Source organism: Hippopotamus amphibius, chromosome 12, assembly GCF_030028045.1.
Source record: "Hippopotamus amphibius kiboko isolate mHipAmp2 chromosome 12, mHipAmp2.hap2, whole genome shotgun sequence".
Lineage (NCBI taxonomy): Eukaryota > Metazoa > Chordata > Mammalia > Artiodactyla > Hippopotamidae > Hippopotamus > Hippopotamus amphibius.
The window spans coordinates 81,394,662-81,420,830 of record NC_080197.1 but is presented as its reverse complement, the minus strand read 5'-3'; the positions used below and the strand labels follow the sequence as shown (position 1 = coordinate 81,420,830).

The 26,169-nt window shown below is 44.0% G+C and overlaps 1 protein-coding gene across 5 annotated transcripts in view; it reads right to left on the bottom strand.

Moving 5' to 3' along the window:
* The window catches only part of LOC130833196 (chromatin remodeling regulator CECR2), a 141,665-nt gene that overhangs the window by 7,780 nt on the left and 107,716 nt on the right, over window positions 1-26,169 (bottom strand). For 2 of the 5 annotated variants that reach the window (XM_057702584.1, XM_057702581.1), the window contains exons 8-15: window positions 17,308-17,461; window positions 6,435-6,564; window positions 5,963-6,000; window positions 5,786-5,877; window positions 5,462-5,588; window positions 4,513-4,937; window positions 3,926-4,054; window positions 2,969-3,797 (exon numbers count right to left, since the gene is read on the bottom strand). In XM_057702584.1, the coding sequence (XP_057558567.1) occupies window positions 2,969-3,797; window positions 3,926-4,054; window positions 4,513-4,937; window positions 5,462-5,588; window positions 5,786-5,877; window positions 5,963-6,000; window positions 6,435-6,564; window positions 17,308-17,461 (1,924 nt within the window). Of the gene's footprint in view, window positions 1-2,968; window positions 3,798-3,925; window positions 4,055-4,512; window positions 4,938-5,461; window positions 5,589-5,785; window positions 5,878-5,962; window positions 6,001-6,434; window positions 6,565-17,307; window positions 17,462-25,687; window positions 25,772-26,169 lie in introns of all 5 variants that reach the window. The other 3 variants (XM_057702585.1, XM_057702583.1, XM_057702582.1) reach the window with 3 other exon arrangements.

Genomic DNA, 26,169 nt, shown 5'->3' with positions numbered 1-26,169 from the left:
GGATGGGAAGGGTGGGGGGGACTCGCGGGAGGGAGGGGATATGGGAATATGTGTATGAATACAGCTGATTCACTTTGGTGTACCTCATAAGCTGGTACAAGAGTGTACCAGCAATTATATTCCAATAAAGAGCCTAAAAAAAGAAAAAAAAAAAGGACATGACACCATAAAATTCCTGGAAGAAAACATAGGCAAAACATTCTCTGACATAAATCGTACCAAGGTTTTCTTAGGCCAGTCTCCCAAAGCTACAGAAACATAAGCAAAAATAAACAAGTGGGACCTAATCAAACTTACAAACTTTAGTACAGCAAAGGAAACCATAAACAAAACAAAAAGACAACCTATGGACTGGGAGAAAATATTTGCAAATGATGTGACCAACAAGAGCGTAATTTCCAAAATACACAAACAGCTCATACAACTCTACAAAAAAACAAACCACCCAATTAAAAAATGGGCAGGAGACCTAAACAGAGATTTCTCCCATGAAGACATAAAGATGGCCAACAGGCACATGTAAAGATGTTCATCGTCACTAATTATTAGAGAAATGCAAATCCAAACTACAAGGTATCACCTCACATTGGTCAGAATGGCCATCACTAAAAAGCCTACCACAATTTTAACTGCAGCACTATTTACAATAGCCAGGACATGGGAGCAACCTAAATGCCCACCAACAGATGCATGGATAAAGAAGATGTGGCGTATACACACACACACACACACACACACACACACACACACACACACACACACAATGGAATGTTAGTCAGCCATAAAAAAGGAAAGGAATTGAGTTATTTGTAGTGAGGTAGATGGACCCAGAGTCTTTCATACAGAGTGAAGTAAGCCAGAAAGAGAACAAGTATCGTATGCTAATGCATACATATGGAATCTAAAAAAACGGTACCGATGAACCCAGTGGCCAGACAAGAATAAGACTCAGACGCAGAGAACAGACTTGAGGACAGGGGTGGCGGAAGGGGAAGCTGGGACAAAGTGAGAGAGTAGTATTAACATGTATATACTACCAAATGTAAAATAGCTAGTGGGAGAATGCAGCATAATACAGGGAGATCAACTAGATGATCGGTGATGACTTAGAGGGGTGGGATAGAGAGGGTGGGAGGGAGGTTCAAGAGGGAGGGGATATGGGGATACATGTATAAATATAGCTGATTCACTTTGTGTACAGCAGAAACTGGCACAACAGTGTAAAGCAATTATACTCCAATAAAGAGCTGGGGGGAAAAAAAAAGCCTACCAATAACAAATGTTGGAAACGGTATGGAGAAAAGGGAACCCTCCTACACTGTTGGTGGGAATGTAAACTGGTGCAGCCACTATGGAGAACAACATGGAGGTTCCTCAGAAAACTAAAAATAGTTAACATATGATCCTGCAATCCCACTCCTGGGTATGTATCTGGAGAAAACCATAATTCGAAAAGACACATGTACTCCAATGTTCACTGCAGCACTATTTACAATAGCCAAGACATGGAAACAACCTAAATGTCCATCAACAGATAATGGATGAAGACAATGTGGTACATATATGCAATGGAATACTACTCAGCCATGAAAAAGAATGAAATGCCATTTGCAACAACATGGATGGACCTAGGGATTATCATACTAAGTAAATCATAAAGAGGAAAACAAATACCATATGATATCACTTATAAGCAGAATCTAATATATGACACAAACAAACTTACCTACGAAACAGAAACAGACTCACAGACTTAGAGAACAGACTTGTGGTTGCAAAGGGGGAAGAGAAGTGCGGGAGGGATGGATTGGGAGTTTGGGATTAGCAGATGCAAATTATTATATATAGGATGGATAAACAACAGGGTCCTACTAACTATACTCCATATCCTGTGATAAACCATAATGGAAAAGAATGTGGAAAAGAATGTGTGTGTGTGTGTGTGTGTGTGTGTGTGTGTGTTGTAACTGAATCACTCTGCTCTTTAATACAACACTACAAATCAACTATACTTCATTAAGGGAAAAAATGCAAATGAAACAAACAAAAATCCATGGCAACTAACAGACTGCTCCAAGGTTTTGTTCTGGGACTTTCCCTCTAAAGCTCTGAATTCCAGACACGCCTGAAATCATTACTGGAAAATTTTGCTGAAGCTGGTATTCACAGAGTAGGCATTTCCTCCAAAGAAACACTAAAAGAAAGTTTGAGTTCCAGGCCCACCACCAAGTTCACATGGAACCATCATCATATTTTACAGAAATCCAGGTGTCCCCCACTGTCTCACATGCAGCACATGCTGGAGGTCTACCCCAGAAACAAACATTAATCAAACAAAGGAGTCCTGTCACCTTTCTCCTGCAGTTTGAGGTTTACTCTCTTAAATGACATATCTGAGAAACCCTTTCAAGATTTTTTTGGCCTCACTACTACTCTTCATTCTCAGTAGACACAGATATGCACCCAAGGGGAGAAGAACAGAGAGAAATGCACCTGAAGTAAAACACTGGAAATGTATTTTCCCATGGGTAACTTTCAGGACAGTGATTTTTAAGTGGGGCTGGATGATGCAGGGGCTGAGGACACGAATGCTGGATCTGGTGTGTCTGGTGCAAATCCCAGACCCCACAATTCAAACCCAGATGAAGGCAAATGACAATCTTTGCAGTTTCCATCCATAAAAACAAGGATAGTAATAAAAGCTCCCTCAAAGCCTTGTTCTGAGAATTCAGTGAGTTCGTATGGGTAGAAGTCTCAAAAAGAGTGCCTGGCGCAGTAAACACTGCACCTGTGCAGCGATGATCATCACAGAAATCCTTCTGGACCACAACTGGCTCAACCCAGAGTAACTCAAGAAAAAGAGGCTGGAGGCCAGTCCACATTGTGTTCAACAGTTGGGTAAAAAGGTGAGTCATTAATTAACATCTTAGAGAGCCAAAGGGCAGACGAAAGTGAGGGTGGGAATTACCTCGGCCATTCTCAGGCTCCTGTGTTTCACTGCTGTCCTGTGTCCTCCCAGGGTCCCCCGAGGCAGGCTTGGGGGCTGATATGCCCACCGGTGGGAAAGGGCCAGGCAGGTTGGGGGGCACAGGCTGGCGGGGGCGGTAAGGCACGCCTGGTGGGCACCCCCGGGAGGAAAGCTGCTGCATGGCAAGCATCTCTGGGCTGTCCAGCATGGAGTCCCCACCCTGCACTCCCCGCAGGGCCTGGGCTGGTGCTCCAAACAGAGAACCCGGCACTGGGGCTGGAGGGGGCTGAAATCGATGTCCGCCAGGTTTACAGGGTGGTCGCATGTACCCCGAAGAAGGAACTCCATGAGGTAGGAAGCCTGATTGTTCTGGCCACTGGTTTGGGAGGTGGGGTGGTCTCATCACACGGGAATCCATCACGTGACCCAAAGTTCGAGGCTGGTGAGAGGGTCCCGGCCCCATAGGGGGCTTCTCATCTGGCCCCAAGGGTCCTGGGTTTGCAGCACCATGATTCCCATTCCAGACCGCAGAGTGTACTCGACTCAGGTACCTGTAGGATCGGTACATGTGGCTGGGAGGGATTTCTGAGCTCTCGGGAAAGTCTAGGGGTCGGGCTGGAGCTCCGCCGTGCCTGGGAGGGATAAACCCTGGCTGGAAATGAGTCGGGGGATACATATTCCCCTCCTGGCTGGGGCCGCTCATCTGCCCGAGCGACGAGGGTCCAGGACGCGATCCCATGTCAGCAAGGGGCGCCAGCACCCCACACATTGGCTTCTCGTCAGGGGGGCCTCGCCCGGGGCCTCGGTGGTGGTTAATTCCAGCTAGAGGCTGGCAACAAGAAAAGAGAAGATATGCTTACGCCAAGGTAATGGGAAATTACGAATTCAATTTAACCTGGGGAGAGACTATTTCTGAAACACACCTTTGCACCTGTGCACACTGAGCAGTTTGCTTACCTGCAATGCTAAAGGCTGGGGCTGCTGTCCAGGCCCGCTGGGATGTGACTCTGGGGCTCCAGAGGAGACACGGACGGTTGCAGGATCGGACCCTCGGAGAGGACAAAACGTTCCCTGTCCTGCTGGCCTCTGGAGGGCACGGAGCAAAGGCAAGAAGAGAAGAAAGAAAGCACACCCTTCACATGCGGAAGACAGACATCCTGCTGGAGAACAAGGCCTCCTCCTCCCCCTCCTCCTCCTCCACATGCACACACTCACCCACAGGAGGGCCCAGAGCAGGGGCTTCCCATCCCTGCCGTCCCCCAGAGCCTCCCCTCCATGAAATGTTAATTTATGTGCTGTATGTACCTCTGTGCCTTTGACTTAAAAGAAGTGAGTTTTTAATTCAATTTTTTGCCCACATTGAGAATGTGTGGTCAAATGATTAAGGAAAAGAAGGATTTAAAGTAAAAGGACAGATGGGGAGAAAAAAGCCTCCATAAGCAAACACTTTTGGAAAAGGAGCCAACTGAGGTTTCATGCACCCCCCCCAGCCCCCACCACCCCCCAACCAGGAAAAACTGTGAGGGGAAAAAGCTGCTCCTCACCGGCTGGCTTGAGAGGGGTGCCTGGCTGGGTCCATCATAACACAGGGGCCCAGGGAGGCCACGGCCATTTGGGGCACCCACCTCGCCAGGGGGCTGCGTGGAGGCGCTGCTCTGACCAGCCCCAGAGGAGGCGGCGCGGCGCCCGGGGGGCAGCGACTTCCCTCCATTCTCTGCGGGCTGCTGCTTACGGCTGGGACCCTCTGCGTCCCGGGAGCGGGTGCACACGTGGCTGCGTGCCGCACGCCCACGCCTCTTCTCTCGCCTCTCCTCCTCCCGGACCCAGAACTCTTCGTCCGTGTCCCCATCCTCGCCAGGAAAATGCTTCAGCATTGCCCGATGGAAGCACCTCTCCAGGTTGTCTGACATCTTGGTGTACTCTGCAGGGGACCGAGGCCTGAGCCCCTGCCAGGCGGGCCCCCAGACCACTGCCCCCAAACACACAATGAGGCACCCCATGTTGTAGGGCAAGGGACCAGGACACGATTTCTAGTCTAAGAGGCTCCAACCCGTGTGGCTGTCCCAATTAAATTGTTACTGGTTTACAATTAAACGCTTCGATGCCAAACTGCATAAACATTAACTACAATCACTGAACCTGTCTAGTAAAAACCAAAGGCGTCGTGAGCTCAAGTTTTGGTACCTGGAGCAACAGAGGCCGTGTCACTAGAGGTCTACTCCATGATGCGAAAGAGGCTGACAGCGGAGGCCCAGGACAACCCAACCCAGGGGGTCTCTAGGAAGACAAGAACCTGGGCCACCAGCCACCGCTGCCCCTCTGGTCATGTGGGATGCAACAGGGCCTGGCACGCCCACTCCATGCCTTTATCACACATTCTCTTTATGGTCCCCAAGGAAGGCCTGTGTCTCTAGAAGGTGCGTTTCTAAAGGAGGAGGCATGCTATTCTTGCTGCAGCGAGCGTGAACCCACAGCACCCCTCCTTCCACTTACCGCTACTCTCCCCGTTGTATTTTCGACAATTCCTGAACATAGTCTTCATGTCATTCACAAACTCCTCCTTGGTACAGTATAAACCTCCATTCAGTTTCTTCTCCATGCTTGAGATATCCATGGGGGCCTACAATAATGGTCCACATGGGGACACATTTAATTATCATATGCTGAAGAGATCACGCCATTAGGAGCTGCTCAAAAGCCTGGAATGTACCCAGCAACCCTGACCCTTGAAAAGTAACAGATGAACTTACACACAACAACACAAATCACCAAAGATGCACACATCACAGTTGGTACAACAGACAAGGCCGCCTCTACCTTAATAATCTGGTAATAGTTAGGGGCATACGATTCATCCACTGGTTCCAAAAAGGGCCAGGAATCCTTGTGAGCCTTCACCACGTCCAGAACTGAGGGCCAAAGGGGAGAGCTGTGTTAACACACTCGGGTGGGAACACGCTTATCAGAATGCAGGAGCTGAGCATGGGGACTGACCTTTGTACATGGCAGTGAAATCATCATCCAGCTCAAAGCTGTAAATCAGAAAATAAAAATTAACGGTCACTGAGACCACCTTCTCTCCTCGGCGCTCTTGATCCAGCCTGACACAGCTCACTGCACCCAGATCTGGAATCTTTGTTAAGTTTGTAACCCTGATAATGCCCCAGAGACTATGAGAGGGAGAGCTGGCATACTTTAGCCAAAGGAGACTATCATCTTCCTCATCTACCTAATGATGGCTGGCCCAGACGACGACGCAAGCACATTTATGATTCTGTAACATTCTTTGACAGCACATTCTTTCCCACGTTTTATTTTACTCTAGTAACTATCTCTGTGATCTGAAGAATAATAATCCCCAAAATCAGACAGCAGCAGAAGCAGCTCACAAGCACTGGACATGACCCACCACACAGGCCTGTTCTAAGGATGCGAGGGGGCAGGCTCAGGGCCACTGAACACTCACGGGTCTCTCGTCCTCTTCTCTTCTCGCAGCGGGGAGTGAGGGTCCAAGTGGGACAGCTCAGGCGGGAGTGCCTTCCCCTGAGCCAGCAGCCAGGCCCTCTCTTCCCTGAGCTTCCTCCTCTTGGCTCTATCTGTGTAAACACAAACCACAGGTGCGTCAGGGGCTCCAGAAGGTCTGTTCTGAGAGGAGGAGGAAACACAACAGCAAACATGACTTATGCTCCCTTTGCCATCCTCCCTTTGCTAATTCGGAAGGCGATAGAAATGCAAAGCTTTATGGACCCATTTCCATTTAGTTCAGGTTGGGGGTTGAAGGACGCAGGGGGACCCTGGATGGGGAGTGGGAAGAGCCAGAGAGAAGGCAAGCAGAATTAGAAGGAAAGGGAAAGTAGAGCACTGACTGAGGATCACATCACCCTTTCTGACAACCCAAGGCCTTTCCAAGCTTTCCCGCAAGAAGACAACATCCCCTTTTTAGGACCACACCTCAATCCAAACACACCCATGACTGTATAAGCCCATCACAGCCCCACACCAGTTGTTCTTGCTCAATAGACACCCTACCCTCGGCAGCTGGTGCACCCTCGCCAGTGCAGGAGGAGGTCTGCTGGGAGCATAGGAAGAAACTAGAAGAAGGAGGGCATTTTCTGGCTCCCAGCTGCAGCCACGAGAAATATACTTGACACTGCCCTGCTGACCTGCCCGGCCCTCCTGCCAGCAGAGAAGGAAGAGGCAAGGAATGCAGAAAACCATCTGAAGGCAAGACACGACGATGGAAGGACAGGCCTGGGAAGTGCCCAGTGGGAGTACGGCATGACCTGTACCTGCAGGCAGTGCACTCCCTCCAAGCTCCCTCTGTTCCTACCTTGTGCTCAATTATAAATAAACCTATAAGTGTAAGAGAATCCCTATCTGCTTTAATTAATCAGAGGTACTTTGCTACCAACAATTTTTAAAATTGTTTTTTAACAAAGAGAATGATTTCAAGCTTAAAGAAACATAACTAAATTAATGAATATCCATGTACCAAACTGTCAAACCTCAACATTAGGCCTCATGAACTGAATCCAGTATTTCATGCTTAACAATCCATTTTCTAGTCGACTCTTTGCATCGTGAGACCCACCCTTTCGAAAGACATCCTACCTGAGTATAGGCAAGCCCTCCAGCCTCCAGGGTCCACAGCAGCAGAGACTTGCCAGATGCACGGTCAGCGCCTTTAAAAGTTCACAGCTATTTCTTCACAAAGGATGCAAGCTACTGCACTCTCACATCCACGTCATGGGATACAATTTTAGCATTTTTCCCAAACCAATAAGCACGATGTGGAATTTTGATGTTTCTGTTTGCCCTTTCCTGATTGGAGTGACACAACGTTTACTATCCTCTTCTGTGAATACCCTGCCTTCTGAATTGGAGAAGTACTCTTAAATAATCTGAGTAAGAAGTCTTTGTTAGGGGACTTCCCTGGTGGTCCAGTGGTTAAGAATCCGCCTCCAATGAAGGGGACGCAGGTTCATGCCCTGGTCGGGGAACTAAGATAACACATGCCGCGGAGCAACTGAGCCTGCACTCACCACAACTAGTGAGCACATGAGCCATAACTAGAGAGCCTGTGTGCTGCAAACTAAGTGCCACAACTAAGACCCAATGCAGCCAAAAATAAAATAAATATTTTTAAAAAAGAAGTCTCTGTTAAAACTATCTTCTTCCACACTTGTCTTTTTACTTTTAGAATGTTTTAGTCATTTGTAAATTTTAAACAATTAATGTCATCAAATATAGCAATCTCTTTCCCCTTGTAGGTTTGTCTTTTTGTTACTTAATAAATTCTTTTTTGTGTCAACATCTTCAAGATATTCACCTATGTTTTCTTCAAAAAGCTTCTGGCCTTTTTGAAGAAAACATAGGTGAATGTGGTCCATGAGGCAGCAACAGTGCTGGCAGTGCCGGTGAGGAACCAGGTCTGTTCCTGGCTGTTCACTGCCAGGTCTCACTACCCATCTCCACGCCAACAACTCTCTTCCGCATTCACAGCAGCTTTTATGTTGTTATCTGGTAGAATGAGTGTCTGTAACATATTGTTTTTGAAAATTATCTTGGCTATACTTGGCCCTCTACTCTTCTGTATGAATTTCAGGAACATAAAATGACTTATTTAATATCAAATATTGACTCGGGGTCAAAGTTACCCACTTGTTCAATAATTTTTTTCAGCTTGTTCAAATCAAATCCAAAAAGGTCCAGACAGTGCATGTGCTTGGTATGTTTCTTAAATTTAGTAGAATGTGTAACAGTGTCCTCTCCCATTTATTTGGTGGAGAAACTGGGTCATTCTGTCTTGGTATAAGTTCCCACATTCAGGATTTAGCAAGTGGCATCATTCAGTTAATGTGCCCTGTGGTAGTTCTACCAAGGGCCTTTGAGCAGACAAACACGTATGTGGGGCAATATTGTTACGTAGGTGATGCTTGTACTTCCTTTTTCATCACCTCAGCAGACACAATATCTGGTTACCTCTCCTTTTGTGGTATTAAATTCCATTAGTGTTAACCTGATCCTTCCATTATAAAGTACTTTTGTTAAACACACACACACACACACAGAATTTTATGGAAACACAGCCCTGTGGATGGCTTCAGCGCCTAAAATATTTACTATCTGGCCCTTTATAGAAAGTTAGCTGATCTCTACTTTAGGACATTAGGGCTTAACAGTCTCCTGGAATCTTGGTTGAGAAAAGCTTTGTCTAGATCCACTTTTTCATTTAAGCTTTGTCTAGATCCACTTTTTCATTCATGTTACTCTAATTCTAGTATTCCTGCTGTATTTCCTGCCAGAATTCTTTTCCTCATTAATTATTTTCATGTTCAAAATAGAAGATAAAGAAGAATCAAAAATGCTTGATTCTTCTATTTTTACCAGTTATCATTTTGAAAATTTTTATTCAATTCATTTGAACTAAACAGACAAAACCCAATTCACTTATTCCCGCCCCCCCAACACTCTGCCTCTTGCAACCACAAATCTGCTCTCTGTATTTAATGAGGTTTTTTTTTTCTTAAAGATTTCACATACAGAAGCATTCATACTGTATTTGTCTTTCTCTTATTTCACTTAGCACAGTGCCCTCTAGGTCCACTAATGTTGTGGCAGATGACAGAATTTTATGCTTTTTTTTTTAATGGCTAAATATTACTCCAGTGTACAGGCACCAACTCTTCTTTATCTGTCTACTGATGGGCACTTACGTAGCTTACATATTTTGTTTTCATCTTTATTGGAGTATAATTGCTTTACAATGCTGTTAGTTTCTGCTGTACAACAAAGTGAAGCTAAGCTTACATATCTTGACTATTGTACATCCTGCTATGAACATGGGCCTACAAGTATCTTTTATTATAATTAGTGTTTTTGTTTTCTTCAGATAAACATCCAGAAATGGAATTCCTGGATCATATGGTAGTTCTATTTTTCACTTTTTGAGAAACATCCACACTGCTTTCCATAGTGGCTGCACCAACTTATATTCCCACCAACAGTGCACAAAGGTTCGCTCTTCACAATCTCGCCAACACTTGTCTCTTGTCTTTTTGGTATTAGCCATTCTGACAGGTGTGAGGTGATAGCTCACTGTGGGTTTGATTTGGTATTGAGCATCTTTTGTATATCTTCTTTGGAAAAATGCCTATTCAGGTCTTCCATTTTTTAATCAGATTGTTTGCGGGTTTTTTTGCTATTGACCCGTAAAAGTTCTTTACCTATTTTGTGTATTAAGACTTTATTGGAGGACTTCCCTGGTGGTGCAGTGGTTAAGAAACCGCCTGCCAATGCAGGGGACACAGGTCCGAGAAGATTCCACATGCTGCGGAGCAACTAAGCCCGTGCACGACAGCTACTGAGCCTGTGCTCTAAAGCCTGTGAGCCACAACTACTGAGCTCACGTGCTGCAACTACTGAAGCCCTCATGCATAGAACCTGTGCTCCTCAACAAGAGAAGCCACTGCAATGACAAGCCAACACACCGCAATGAAGAGTAGCCCCCACTCATCACAACTAGACAAAACCCGTGCACAGCAATGAAGATCCAACACAGCCAAAAAAACAAACAAACAAAAAACTTTACTGGATATACAATTTGCAAATATCTTCTCCCATTCAGTAGGCTATCACTTCATTTTGTGCATGGTTTCCTTTGCTGTGCAGAAGCTATTTCATTTGCTGTAGTGACACTTGTTTATTTTTGGTTTTGTTGCTTTTGCCTTTTGAGTCATTCAAAAAATCATCCCCAAGACTGATGTCAAGGAGCTTACTGACTGTTTTCTTCTAGGAGTTTTATGGTTTCAGGTGTTATATTCAAGTCTTCCAGTCATTCTGAGTTAATTTTTGTGTATGGGGTAAAATAGTGATCCAATTTTTCCCAAATCAGTGATTGAAGAGACTGTCCTTTCCCTGTTGTATATTCCTGGACTGGTCCTAGAATTTTTTTTAAAGAAGGTTTTGATTATTAATTCAATCTACTTAATAGTAATTAATCTATTATGATTTTCAAACTCATCATGATTCAGTCTTGTTAGGTTGTATGTTTCTAGGAATTTATTATTTCTTCTAGGTTGCCCAGTTTGTTGGCATGTAACTGTCCTCAGTAGTCTCTTATGATCCTCTGTATCCCTCTGGCATCAGCTGTTAACATCTAGTGTTCATTTATGATTTTGAGTCCTCTATTTTCTTGTGAGTCAGGTTAAAGGTATGTCAGTTTTGTTCATCTTTCCAAAGAATCACTTCGTGGTTTCACTCATCTTTTCTAATTCTTTTTAGTTTCTGTTTCGTTTATTTTTGCTATGATCTTTTCTGTTTTCCTCCTTCCAACTGTGGGCTTTTATTGTTCTTTATCTGGTTCCTTGAAGTATAAAGCTGCTTTGTGTATTTGAGACTACTTGTTTCTTGAAGTAGGTATTTATCAAACCTTTCTTCTTAGAACTACTTTTGCTGCATCCCATAACTTTTGGTATGTTACATTTTCACTTTTGCCTCAAAAAGGTATTCTTTGATTCTTTTTTGGATATCCTTTGACCCATTGGTTATTCAGTACCATGTTGTTTAATGTCCCCATATTTGTGAAATTTCCAGTTTTCTTCATGTCATTAATTTCTAGTTTCATAGCAGTGTGGATAGAAAATATTATTTCGATATTGTTAAAATTTAGACTTTTTTGGTGGCCCAATGTTTGCTCTATCTTGCAAAATGTTCCATGTGCACTTGAAAAGAACGTGTATTCTGTTGTTTTGAGATCAAATGTTCTTTTTTTTAAAGATTTATTTACTTGTTATTTTTGGCTGCGTTGGGACTTTGTTGCTGTGTGTGGGCTATTCCTAGTTGTGGAGAGCAGGTGCTACTCTTCGTTGCAGTGTGCGGGCTTCTCATTGCGGTGGCTTCTCTTGTTGCAGAGCATGTGCTCTAGGCTCACAGCCTTCAGTAGCTGCACCACATGAGCTCAGTCTTGTGGCACATGGGCTTAGCTGCCTTGCAGCATGTGGGACCCTCTCAGACCAGGGATCGAACCTTGCCCCCTGCATTGGCAGGTTCTTAATCACTGTGCCACCCAGGAAGTCCCATGTTTTATATCTTTTAATCTTGTGTATCCCTTACTTATTATAATCATAGTTACTGTTACTACTTTTGTCTTTTAACCTTCATACTAGCTTTATAAGCAATTAATCCACTACCTTTATTATATATTTATTTTCCAGTGAGATTTATCTTTTCTTATGTGTCCTTGTTACTAATAACCATCTGCCCTCTTTTTAGTGTAACAAAGTTCCTTTAACATTTCTTGCAAGTGGTGATGAACTCCTATGCTTTTGCTTAAATGGAAAGTTCTTTATGCCTCCAATCTGAATGAAGCATTTACCAGGGAGAGAATTCCTGGTTAGAAGTTTTTCCTTGAGCACTTTGATTATATCATGCCACCGCCTTCTGGCCTGCAAAGTTCTGCTGAGAAATCTGCTCACATTCTTATGGGGAGAGAGGGTGTTTCCCTTGTATGTGATAAGTTGTTTTTCTCTTGCTGTTTTTAAGATTCTCTCCTTGTCTAACTTTTCACAACTGAGCTATAACGTGCCTTGGTGTGGGTCTCTTGACTTCTTGGATGTCTGTTTCCTTCCCAAAAGGAGTGAAGTTCTCAACCAACTGGTCTCTTCTGGAACCCCTCAGTTCAGTTACTGTATTCTTCAACTCTGAAACTTCTATTTGACACTTTTAAATATTTTCCTTCTCTGTTGAAAAGTTCTTACTGTTCATTCATTCTTTTCCCCAATTTGGTGAGCATCTTTATGATCATTACTTTCACTTTTTATCAAGTAAATTACTTCTGTCTCATTAAGGCTTTTTTCTGAGGTTTTAATCTGTTCTTTCATTTGGAACATATTCCTGCTTCTTCATTTTGTTGAACTCTGTGTTGGTTTCTATGCAGCAGATAAAACAACTGCCTTTCCCAGTCTTGAAGGCAGGGCCTCATGTGGATGAGCCTTTTTTTGTTCAGCCCTGCCCAGCTCTTGGTCATCTCTCAAACCCCCGTGCTTGTCCAGACAGCCTGAAATATTTTAATAAATCCCAGAAGTTATGGGTGTGCCAAGACCTATCAAGTGTCCTAAAGGGAAGGATCTTGGTACCTAGATTCAGGCTGACTGAAAGCTTTCCTTTGACGTTCACAAACATACAGTGTCACAGTGTCACAAACAAACTGCAAGCCTGAGCCCCACTGGCCACCAGAGCCAGGGACCTGCAGTGTCCCCTGAGTGGCAGTCACAGACAAGCATATAAACTCTATTCTGGGGGCCCAGCTCAGGGAGAGTGGAAGATGGCACCCACAGCCTCTATCCCGTGAAAGCAGCTCTGCAGGCCCAACCTAAGCCTGCTCCTCAGGCTGAAGTTCCAGGACAAGCAAGGAAGCCTCCCTTGCAGGACGACAGGGAGCATGCCAGTCTGCCCTGAGCCGACCCCCACCCACCACCCATGGGACACAGGAACGCAAGCCCCTCCAGCCACCAGAGCCAGGTGATCAAGGAGCCACCCATGGGTGTCAGACACATGTAAAGCTTCCCTCCAGGACACTGGGGCTCTGGAGGGTCTGCCCTCTGATATCTCTGGAAAGGATTAGGGGCTCCTAGATACAGGCTTAATTAGAAACCTACCCCTCAGGCCGCAGCTAATAAGTCTCCACCAGAAACACCAAGCTCCTGGTTTGTAGTCTTTTGCTGTGCCCTTGGGGTGAAGCTGGTTAAGAATGCTTTCTCCGCTGATTCCAGTCTGGGGGGGATCCATGAGCACGAGCCCCACTGGCCACCAGAGCCAGGCGATCAAGAGGAGTCCCCTGGCAACAGTAGCAAAAATCGGTGCACCAGACATTTTGCTACTCCTGTGTTTTTACTGCCCTGGAACTGGAGTCAGTCTGAGCTCCTGCTGTGTGTCAGGAATTCTCACTGCTGTTGGAACATGCTCTCTTTTTAAAGATTATTCACATTGATATTTGTAATAATAACAACGAATACAGTTCCCTGACTTAATTATGATTAGTTACAATAATTTCTTGGCGTTTCAAATACATCCCCTAAATTGTGTGTGTGTGTATACATTATTTTCCATTGTAGACAAGAAACCCCCACAAAACAACACAGAACAGAAGCAGTATAGAGGGAATCTTTGTTTTCTTCCTGACTTTAAAAGGGAATCCTCCTGATGTTTCCCTATTAAGTAGAATGTTTGCTTAGATTTTTTAAAATAGATACTGGTTAAGGAAGTTCCCTTCTAAGTTATCAGAGGAAACCAGAAAAGAAGGAACGCCAGGAACCACCAGAACCTGGAAGAGGCACACGAGGGTACAACCCCAGGGCCTCACCGACACCTAGATTTCAAATTTACAGCCTCTAGAGCTATGAGAGACTCACTTTCTGCTGTTTTAAACCACCCGGTTATGGCAATTTGTAATGGTAGCCCTAGGAAACTAAAACAAAATCCAATCCCATTTCCTCCTGGACCCTATTGCTGCTCCTGAGGAGTCCGCTATCTCTGTTACAGAACATCCTCTTTTCCCAACTAGAAATGGGCCATATGTTCCATGATTCAGTCCCTCAGGTCTGTATTCCGTCCACTTTATATCTCATCTCTCAACCATTCGTATCTAATATTTCCTATGCCCTATCACTTGATGCTCCCATTTTACAACAGTGGACACACCCTGGAGCTCAGGGCTGTGACCCAGGAGTCAGGTATGAAGCAGTTTCCTCACTTTCTGCTGGCTTTATATTCCGCCACAGGGAGCAACAGGGGGGAAGGGAGGCAGGTGGGATTTCTTCCCTCCTGTTGGCTCTGGGTGCTCTTCAACAGTCTGCCAGCTTGTCCCTCCTTGGGAAGACGTCTGTCACTGGGAAGGCACAGCTGGCAGTCCCAGAACCAGGCTAGCACCTGCCCTAAAACTAAGGTCCAGCTCTACAAGCCCCTCCTCACCTGCAGGTCTGAGGACCCCACAGCTTCTCTGTATTCTCCTGCCTCAGACCTTTCAGCTTTTCTATTTCTCTAACTTCCATCAAAACAAAGACCCATGTGAAATTCTCTGTTGAAGCATCTGTGACTGCACACTTAACGATGGACCAGAGGCGACTACTCCCACCTCATCTGTCCTCTTTATCTGCACGATGCATCTTTTAAACCCCACACAGCTCTTCCTTTGTGATTCTCTCCTCAGGTCTAACTAAGCTGTAGAGCCCAGTTATCAAGGTATTATTCCAATTACCATATTTACATTTCTAGAAGTTCTAACAATATTTGATTCCTTTGAAACTGCCTGTACTTTCATCAAGGTTATTTCCTCCTTTCATTTCCAATGTCTTCTTTTTTATATCTGATAATGCTAAATATGTTTCTATTTTGTCTGTTGCACCTACCAACCACTGCTCACATGGGGCTTCCTCGTGTCTACTCTTCTTCAGCAGTGATTTATCTATGGTCGTCCTCCCTGGGGCAGAGGCAGAGGTTCCCTAGACAGACCACTCTACACCACAATTCAATCTGACAGTCTGTTTCACGAACTTATTACTGTTTCTAGTCCCCCTAAAAGCAAGCAGCTTCTGATAATTTTCCTTACTTGGTTAAGATTTCAAAAATGAACTTAAAAAGGGTATTTACACAATTTCAGATAAAGTGTTATAACAAATAACAAATACAATCTCCATGTAATTGAGGCAAGAAGAATTTTTAGGTTTCAAGTCAGCCACATAGAGAACAAGAAAGTCTCAGTGTCCATTTCCATATGGGCTCGTTGCACTTAGCACGAGTATTTGTCACAATCCAGTCTTGTAACATCCTTTTTATACAAAGACAATCCTAATAAACAGCAGTGTATTTATTTGGCCTTTTCCTTTTCTTTTTAAAAATTTTAGTGAAAAAACATAAAAATGTACCTTTTTAACTATTTTAAGCGTATGATTCAGTAGCATTAGGTACTTTCACAGTGTTGTACAACCGTTATTTACCGTTATCTACTTCCAAGACCAAACTTACAGATACAGAGAACAGAAAGAAGAGGGGCTGGGGTGGGCTAAATGGGTGATGGTGTCAGGAGGTGCACACTCCTAATAACAAAACAAGTCAGTCCTGGGGATGTGATGTGCAGTGTGGTGACCACAGTCCACAATACTGTATTGTGTATTATCTATTTCCTCTGCTCCTGCCACAAGAAAACAAATTCTTAACTTATTGTGGTGATCATTTTGCAATGTACATACTTGTCAAATCACATTTATGCCTGAAAATAAGGGAATGGTGTATGCCAATCATACTTCAACTTAAAAAAAGTCAAATGACAATGGTACCTAATAGGAACACCACTGAAAATTACAGAACCCTATTGAAAAATATAAAGAAATAAAAGCATAGTTACTGTTTGGAGGAATTTAAATCTAGCACTTGAAATAAATTATGCAAAATCTCCACATAGGATATACCACCAAATGTGGCACAGGCCACATCAGTAGATTAAATGTACTAGGGCTCCAGAATGAAGAAATGATCAAGTTTGGAATGGGGGCGTTAGCTTACTAAGAATCAGTAGGCAATACTTAGGAATGGGAGGGGAAATCACACAATAAGGCTAGAATCCTTTAAATTTTACGCCCAAAATGTATTTAAAATTTGCATGGAAACACTGCATTGAAAAGCCAAATCCAGGACTTCCGTGGTAGTCCAGTGGTTACTGCTTTCACTGCCAGGGCCTGGGTTCAACCCCTGGTCAGCAAATTAAGATCCCACAAGTGGAGCAGCATGGCCAAAAAAAGAAAAAAAGAAAGAAAAGAAGGCGGGGGGGGGGGGAGTCAAATTCATGTTATGCTCTTCTATTTGAACTTTTAAATAGTTTAGTACACTTACTTAAAAGAAAATACTGGTCTGTATTCAATGAAGTCAAATGCTTTGTTATTTGGTGACTGATCAGGTTCAGCTCATGAGCACCACTGCATCTAACACATGTGCTTTAAGTACAAAGGTTAGAAACCCAGCTTGGCACCAAGCCAGGGAGCGAACAGGGGCACAGGCCATGCAGGGCACTAGCACACGCTGGGGCAGACCCGAGGCTTTTCTTAAGCACATCTCCTCTGTGTGTAAGATTATTCCTGTGAGATTAACCTCTTTTCAATTCCACATGGGACCAGAGCAGAGCCGATAGTAAAGGCACGGATGGAAGGAACCCAGAATGACAAGGGCGAGGGTGCTGCGGGGCCGACGCAGAGCCAACCAGACAGCAGGACTCCGGGGACACGTGCACCCGCGCCGCCCCACCAAACAGCCCTCGCACCAGCCGCCCAGGCAGAGCCCCCTCCTACCTTCCACCGCCTTGACCCTCTCCTGCAGCTCCCGTTTCCTCTCCTCCTTCAGCAGCTGCTCCTGTTCCCTCTTCTGTGCGGCCAGGAGGGTCTGGCGCTCCTCCTCCTCCTCCCTGCGCTTCTGTTTTTCTATCCTGCTGAGTACAGGGGTCTCCTGCGAGGGGTCAAGAAGTTCAGTCAACACACAATAAAGCAACACTAGGTCTTTGCTCTGAGCACAGATTCCACGTTTTCTATTTAACACATAGCATTAGACAGCTGGGTGACTTACACCCTAACTACAAGTTCACCTTCTCATCTGTACAATCAATGAGCAGATACAGACACACACTCACACCAAGACACGATGGGGATTAGAACAGGTAACAGCTTGGACCCGATGACTGACATAATTTGTAGTCTTTGGGAGATAATCTTCTGGAAAGCAGGCTGGAGTGGAAAGGAGACACCACTCTCAGGTTTAATCTTTGATAAAAGTGGTGTCTTAAAAAGCACTCTCATATAAATAACTAAGGAAAGGATGAGATAGCAGACAAATTTAATAACGTGCATACCTTTGAAACTCCTAATTTTCTTTACCAATCAAGCAATAAATAAAATGGAGGATTTGGTGGGAAAGGCCACCATTTTGCCTTAAGACACAGGAAAGATGAAGGTGATGGCAGAGAAATGCATCCCGCCCCTCAGGCTGGCGAGCTTTCCCCTTGTCTTCCAACCCAAACAGCATTAACATACAATGATTTCAGGTGATTAGTGCGAATGCGATTACCTAAGAAATTTAAGGAAAGGAAAGGAAAACAGGATTGTTACCATCATAATTTTTGAAAGTTTTACCCTGGATATCTCTAATGTAACTAGTTCTGAGCCATTCTGTAGCCCAGAACACTCAAGTTAGGACTGAAATCGTTATTTTCAATTTCTTCCCTTGACTTTTGTGTTGATGTATAAGGCAGAACTTTTTCTTTTTTTAAATTGTTATTGAAGAGGTAGTAATTGTTGCCTGCAAAAGAGAACACCTATAAGTTGCACAGACACAGAAAACTCAATCAGGTGTCTACAAAAGGAAAATGCACGTCACCCTTACACAAGAAAGAACGTTAATTATCCCATGTTAGGTGAAACTAAATCAGGAATTGACTTTTTTTAACATAACTTTTCAGTAGGAAGAAGACCTAAGAATCTTCTATACCAGATATCTTTATTCTGTAGAAATTACACAAGTGGTCTTTATGTGGGGAGAAAAAAAAAATTGATGGCCAACTGCCATCTATACAAAGTCATCATTAAACACAAATCAATCTGACTGAAATTTTCGATTTTTTTTTTTGGTCCTTAAAACTAGTTTCAATTCTCATTTGACTGAGACTTAGGAAGTGGTGTTGCCTAGATAGTAGACCTTCTGAAAGTCATTTTTACTGTTCAAATTCTGAGCCTGATTTTACAAGAGTTGGTTACTGACAAGGTAAAATCTGAAATGAGTAAGAGAAGAGACATGAAAATGAAAAAAATGTTAACCATTATTACTACACACATGACACTGTAGTCAGCCACCCAAACAGAATTAAACCAAGTTCCATAAAATCTTTATCCTATAACCAGAGTGGGCAGTGTACACGGGCTAGATGTCCTTTCTGACACTGGGCTGCCACTGGCTCCATGCATGGACAAGCCTCCTAATGCTGGGAAGCACCTTCCCTCACACTGCCTCCAACTCCATGGGTCCCTAATTATTTCAACTTTTGGGCAACATCTTTACCTACCTGAAAAGTTACAATGGAGCGACTCTTAACAAAGCAAAGCAAACCAGAACAATGCACCACTGCTCTTTTCAGCAGCACAGTGACTCCAAGCAGATGCCCCTAAGATGTCAATTGATAGGGTGGCTGAAAGGCAGGGGATAGAGGAACATGAGGCTCACCAAAGGAATTATTTCATGCAAAGAAAAATGCAGTGCTTTCTACACATCAGATCCAATGAAAAAGCAGAGAAAAGTAAGTGCATATAATAACCACCAGTTATTGACCGCACACAATGTTGACAGCATATGTGTGTCCTGCCCCTGCCTAACAAAGGAGGACATCTGACATGTTCTCCCTTCAGTCAGAACAAAGACATACTACAGAGGATCAGCATCTTAGTGAGGCCTAAGGAGATGCAGGCCAATGACTGGTCACCAAAGAGTCACCTGGTAAACAAACAAGAGAGGCACTTCACGCATAAAGTCAACAGAAGGCGGGGGAAAAGGAGGAAAATAGGTAGTCTTTGAGAGATAATCTTCTGGAGAGTAGGCTGTAAACCCTAAGAATACCTATATAAGTTTATCAACAGATACAACAACATATCATGCTTAATATGGAAAGATGTTTTACAAATCAATTAATAGTAGCCCCCACCAAAAAAATGGAACATGAATACAAAATTCACAGAAGGTATATAAAGAAGGTATGACCAAAAGGAAAAGCAAAATAGCCTTTTCACTTACAAAACTGTAAAAGATGAAAAAAGTGACATGTCTGCAAAGACATGGTAACACAGACACCCTCAATGTGCTGGGGACATAGATCTTCTGGAGGACAAGTTGGACACACATTTTAGGAAACCTGAACAGAGTACACTGCTGTGACTTTATCTTAAAAATGAGACAGCCAAGCAAAACATTTCTGAGTATGTTAAAGTCAACATTACTTAAAATAGTGAAAAACTGTAAATATCCTAAATGTTTAAAAATAGGTAAAATCATATAATCATTATACAATCATTAAAAATTGCTTTCCTAAGGAATGCTGAATGAAATATGAAAAAGAATCATGATGTTAAATGAAAAACACAGGTCACAAGATACAGGCAGTGTGATCCCAGGTTTGTAATAGACGCACAAAGGGTCTAAAGCAAACACATGAAACCATAAACAGGGAACCTGTTACCACATCTCTTGCACTTTTTACACGCAGTCTCCTGAGTTTTCTATAAGAGCATGTAAATTCCTTTGAACACAGAACAGCCCCTTCACAAATAAGCTGGGGAAATCACCTAGTATTACATGTTCTATACTGATCCAATTTTTATTAACTTTTTACTCCCACTATTATGTGATCCCTATTAAAAGTCTAAAATTCAAATGTTTACCAAAAAGTTACTACCACTTACAAATTTTATAGTGAAGTATTAAAATTGGTAACAATGAAGGAGGAATTTTTTAAATAAATTTTTTGTTGGAGTATAGTTGATTTACAATGTTGTGTTAGTTTCAGGTGTACAGCAGAGTGAACCAGCCATACATATACATATACTCACCCTCTTCTTGACTCCATTCCCATATAGGTCATTACAGTGCACCGAATACAGTTCCCTGTGCTATACAGTAGGTTCTCATTAGTTATCTTTTGTCTATTGAAGCAGGAATTTTAAAACTTAGGAAAATTATAAATGCCAAGGAAAGCTGCTAAATCAGAGATTCTGCATCACTTAGAAATACATGTAAAGATACTGAAGTAAAATTCACATGAAACGAACCACTTTAAGGTACACAACAAAGGGGTATTCAGTATATTCACATGTACAACCACCATCTGTGTTAAGTCACAGAACACTCTCCACCTGACAGAAAGCTCTGCACCCAATAAGCAGTCACTCCGCATCCCCCACTCCCCAGCTCCTGGCGACCACGAAGCTATTCTCTTTATATGGATTTACTTATTCTGGACATTTCACATAAATGGAATCATACAATTTGTCTAGTTAGTTGTTTTTTAAATAAATTAATATTTATACTAAGCACATAAGATATAACTGAGTCACCTGAATTTACAGCATTTTAAAAAAACAAAATGGACTTCCCTAGTGGCACAGTGGTTAAGAACCTGCCTGCCAATGCAGGGAACATGGGCTCGATCCCTGGTCCAGGAAGATTCCCAAATGCCATGGAACAACTAAGCCCGTGTGCCACAACTACTGAGCCTGCACTCTAGAGCCCGTGAGCCACAACTACTGAGCCCGAGAGCTGCAACTACTGAAGCCCACGTGCCTAGAGGCCGTGCTCCACAAGAGAATCCACAGCAATCAGAGGCCCGCACACTGCAATGAAAGTAGCTCCTGCTCACCACAACTGGAGAAAGCCTGAGCACAGCAACGAAGACCCAATGCAGTCAAAAATTGATTAATTAATTAAAAACATAAAATAAAAAATAAAAAAGCAAACTGATATGACTCAACAACAAATAGCCCCATTAAAAAATGGGCAGAGGATCTGAATAGACATGTTTCCAAGAAAGACATGACACATGAAAAGATGCTCAACATCATTAATCATCAGAGAAATGCAAATCAAAACCTCACACCCCTTAGAATGGCCATGAAAGCCATCATCAAAATGACAAGAGATGACAAGTGTTGGCAAGGATGTGAAGAAAAGGGAACCCTCATGCACTGTTGGTGGGAAGGTAAACAGGTGCAGCCACTATGGAAAAGAGTACGGAGGTTCCTCAAGAAATAAAAAATAGAATTATCATATGACCCAGTAATTCCACTCCTGTGTATCTTTCCAAAGAAAGTAAAAGCACTAATTTGAAAATGTATATGGACTTCCTTGGTCACTGCAGCATTATTCACAATAGCCAAGACAGGGACAGGACACAACCTAAGTGTCCACTGATAGATGAATGGATAAAGAAGAAGTGGTGTATACACAATGGAATATTAATCACAAAAAGAAGGAAATGTTGCCATTTGTGACAACATGGATGACTTGAGGGCATTATGCTACGTGAAATAAGTCAGAGAAAGACAAATACTGTACAATCTCACCTATATGTGGAATCTAAAAAAACTGAGCTCACAGATACAGAGAACAGATTGGTGGCTGCCAAAGACAGGGGTAGGAGGTGGGCAAAATGAGCAAAGGTGGTCAAAGGGTACAAACTTCCAGTTATAAAATAAGTCCTGGGGATGTCATATACAACATGGGGACCAGAGTTAATAATATAATATTGTGTATGTGAAAGCTAAGAGAGTAGATTTTTTTTTAAATGATTTTTTTTAATTAATTAATTTATTTATTTATTTTATTGGCTGTGTTGGGTCTTCGTTGCTGCACATGGGCTTTCTCTAGTTGCGGCGAGTGGGGGCTACTCTTCCTTTTGGTGCGCAGGCTTCTCATTGCGGTGGCCTCTTGTTGCAGAGCACGGGCTCCAGGCGCATGGGCTTCAGTGATTGTGGCACATGGGCTCAATAGTTGTGGCTCACGGGCTCTAGAGCACAGGCTCAATAGTTGTGGTGCACGGGCTTAGTTGCTCCGTGGCATGTGGTATCTTCCTGGGGCAGGAATCGAACCTGTGTCCCCTGCATTGGCAGGCAGATTCTTACCCACTGCGCCACCTAGGAAGCCCGAGAATAGATTTTAAAGGTTCTCATCACAAGAAAAAAATCTCTAACTGTGTGAGGTGATAGCTGTTAACTAGACCTACTAGTGATCATTTTGCAATGTGAACAAATATCAGATCATTCTGTTCTAAACCTGAAACTAATGTTGTAAGCTTAGACCATTACATCTCAAAAACAAAAAAGTAATTACATCTCAAAAACACAAAAACAAAAAGTCTGTGATTTGGAGAACTCGACGACAACAACAAAACTCAAAGCTCCCGGAGGACCCACAAAGGCCAAGGAGCAAGAAGGACAGTCCAGAACCTATGCGGTGTCGTCCTGACCGCCCCCACCTACTGTGGCCCTTCTCCGGGGTTTCAGTCCCTGCCTGTTCCCCGACCACTTTCTCCCTACTACCTCTACCTCGGGGTGTCTGGTGGCATAAAAGCAACTCTCCTCAGTGAGATACTGCTTTGAGAGTAGCCCCTGCTTGCCACAACTAGAGAAACCTGTGCACAGCAACGAAGACCCAATGCAGCCAATAATTAATTAATTAATTAATTTTAAAAATCTTACGCTGCTTTGCATTGCAATTTTTTTTTCTTTAAAAGGGGCCTGCGGGAAGCAGTATTGATGAGAAGCTAATTAGAAACAGTGCTTTGAAATCCTCACAATGATTACAAATACAATCTGGCTGAAGCCGAGCCCAGGACTCCCCATCCACATCCCCACCCCAAGGGCAGGTCACCAGCCCCCTGCCAACTCCAGCAGCACACATGGGACCCGAGCTCCCTGGCAACAGCCATGTCCAGAGTCACCTGACACAAACAACCACAGAGCCTTAGTCCCAGGCGCCAGGGAGACAGTGTCCCTTTGCTGGTATTTCCCCAGGAGTCATAATTAAAAGACTTTTCTGAGGCACTAAGAATGGACTCCTGGGTGACCAATATAGGTCAGAAACCCTGCTAGTAAGCTTTAAAGACCTAAAGATTTTCTGCTGTTTAAACAAAAGCACAAAACTCAAAGCCATACCCAAGCCTTTCTCCAGGATAATCAGCACTGTAACAGACACCAAGAATCTCTTTAATACACTGGTCACTTGTACCTAAGACCAAAGAACAGGATAAACAAACAACACTGCAAAAAAATCACTGAAAACTTTAGTGTTTGCAGCTAAGCTTTTGCTGGTAGCAATGAAGAACCTTCCTACCTCTATTCAGATTACCATACAATCAGATGTAAACTAGGGTGTTTAGGACTCAGCAGAGGGCAGTAAACAGAAAATGGGAAAGCTTTCGAGGTGGTGGTAACTGTCCAGGTACAAAGACAGCGAGAGCCCCGAGAGGCGAATGAGGCAGAAAACCCGTAGAGAACTATGGCTGGACAGCCTGACCGAGGCCACCCCCCAACCAGGGCCTCGAGGGAAGAGCCTGGGGTGACCAGCAAGTCAGGCAGAACTTGCTGCAGTTTACCTGCTGGCACAAACATACCTATGAGCTGAAGAAAAGGGATAGAGGGTAAATCCAAATATGCTGTAAATATATAAATGTATAAATGAGCTTTTCCCCTTTCAGGGAGCAAGGTAGGATGTACTCAGTTAATGACCAGGTCCCAGAACACACAGTTAGGTCAATGAGCGCGAGGCCGCAGAGGGTCCACGCTGTCACAGGCCAGCCAGACATGGCCTCCAGGACAAACGTGCTCTGACCACTAACTGCTTGAACAGCCAATAGAACGGATGCTAAAAGGAGACAAGGGGTTAAAAAGTGAAGCAACTCTGGGAACTGGGCAGTGGGGGTGTCCCCTCACTCCTGGACCCCCTCCTCCTGTCTAACCCCCCTTCATCAAACATCCTCCCCTGCAGTCCAGGTCCCTTGGGCCTCATTCAGCCTCCATCTGCCAACTTTTACATCTCAGTAAATATAAACAGCAGTTTTGTCCGAGGTCTGCTGCCTTTCATTAATGCTGAGCTGTTGCCCTTCACCGAACACTGTATCTCAGTTCCCACCCTACCCCTCCAAGTCTGCGTCTCCCCATCCCTGACACACCAGTGGCCCTACCGCACAGGGAGCGCCGTGGATGTCCTGCGCCAGCTAAGGAAACAGGGACTGCCAAGAACTCCCCTCAGTGCTGCTTCCTCTGCACTTTGTCTTGATTCTTTTGTTTTCTTTCATGGCCAGACTTCTCAAGAGGACAAATACCACGATGACCGATAACTCCTCTTTTATTCACTTGCAACTCAACCCCCATTCCTACCATCCTCTAGTGAAATGCTCCTCCCAAAGCCCATCCATCCTCCCCCTCTAGACCCACATTCTCACAGCAGGGATCCTGCAGCTAGCTACTTCCTGCTGGCAGGTTTGCCCACCTTCCTTTTTTTTGCTCACCTTCCAGTTTTTCCTGATGTGGTCTGACCCGAGAAGTACCTTCCTAAAACAAAGATCGACATAACCTCCAACCACTGCCTCCCACAGACAAACAAGCATGACGGTCAGGGGACTCCAAAGCCTAACTGTTCCAGCCCACCTGCCACTTTGAGTTATAACACATCTTACACACCAGCCACATCCCAACACACACGCTCTTCGACTGCATCACACACAACCCTGCGCTTCTGCTTGCACTGATCCTCTGCCCCCAATGCCACCATCAAAATCTCAGCCACCCTGCAGGGCTCAGGTGACACAGTTCTGCTGTTCCAACTCTCAGCCTAGTTCCTTCCACCTTTGCCTCTTGCATTCCTATTACACGTGTGTCTGTTACAGAACGCATCATTCAGGATGTATCATCCCCAGAGAATAGGAGATTCAAACAGTCAACTTATGTCTAATATATTTAATTCCTTCTCTTTCTGGAAATGCATCCTAGGTATAAGAATATTCCATAAAGGCTTGCGGTTTTAAAAATGAAGTCAAGGTAAATAAAGAACTTGGGGGATAAAAGGAGTACACAAAATAAAACGGGATGATCTTTTCTGAACACGTAAACCTTCTCTCTACTCTCTCTCTCGCACACTCACCTCTTGCTCAATGGACCTGACAGACAGGCGGTCAGACCCCCACCCAGGCTGCAACTCTGCCCATATCCTCTGTGGACGCTTCCCCTACAGTTACAAGTGAGGAAGAGAAAGCACAAGATGGGTCAGGGTGTCCTCAGCTGCTGCTGCTGCCACTGCAGCCAGTGGAGAGAGGCCTGGAAGGGCCAGATGAGGCTCTACCTAAACAAGGGACAGTGGTGCCCCAGGCCAATCAGCAAAAAAAGACAACTCAGCTCTACAAGGTTCCACACCAGCTTATTCACTTAAAAACTACTCAGAAAAGCTCAGACAACATGTGTCCTCTTTGTCAATCTCTATCATTGGCAAAAAACTCCCTGAACAGTTAAACATTTTTAATAAGTTTTTTTCAGATTACCAAGGGAAAGCCATGTTTTATCACCTTTCATTGCCAGCAACAGCTCTGAAGGATGGATTCTGAGCAACCGGAGGGCAACTCTCCTTTA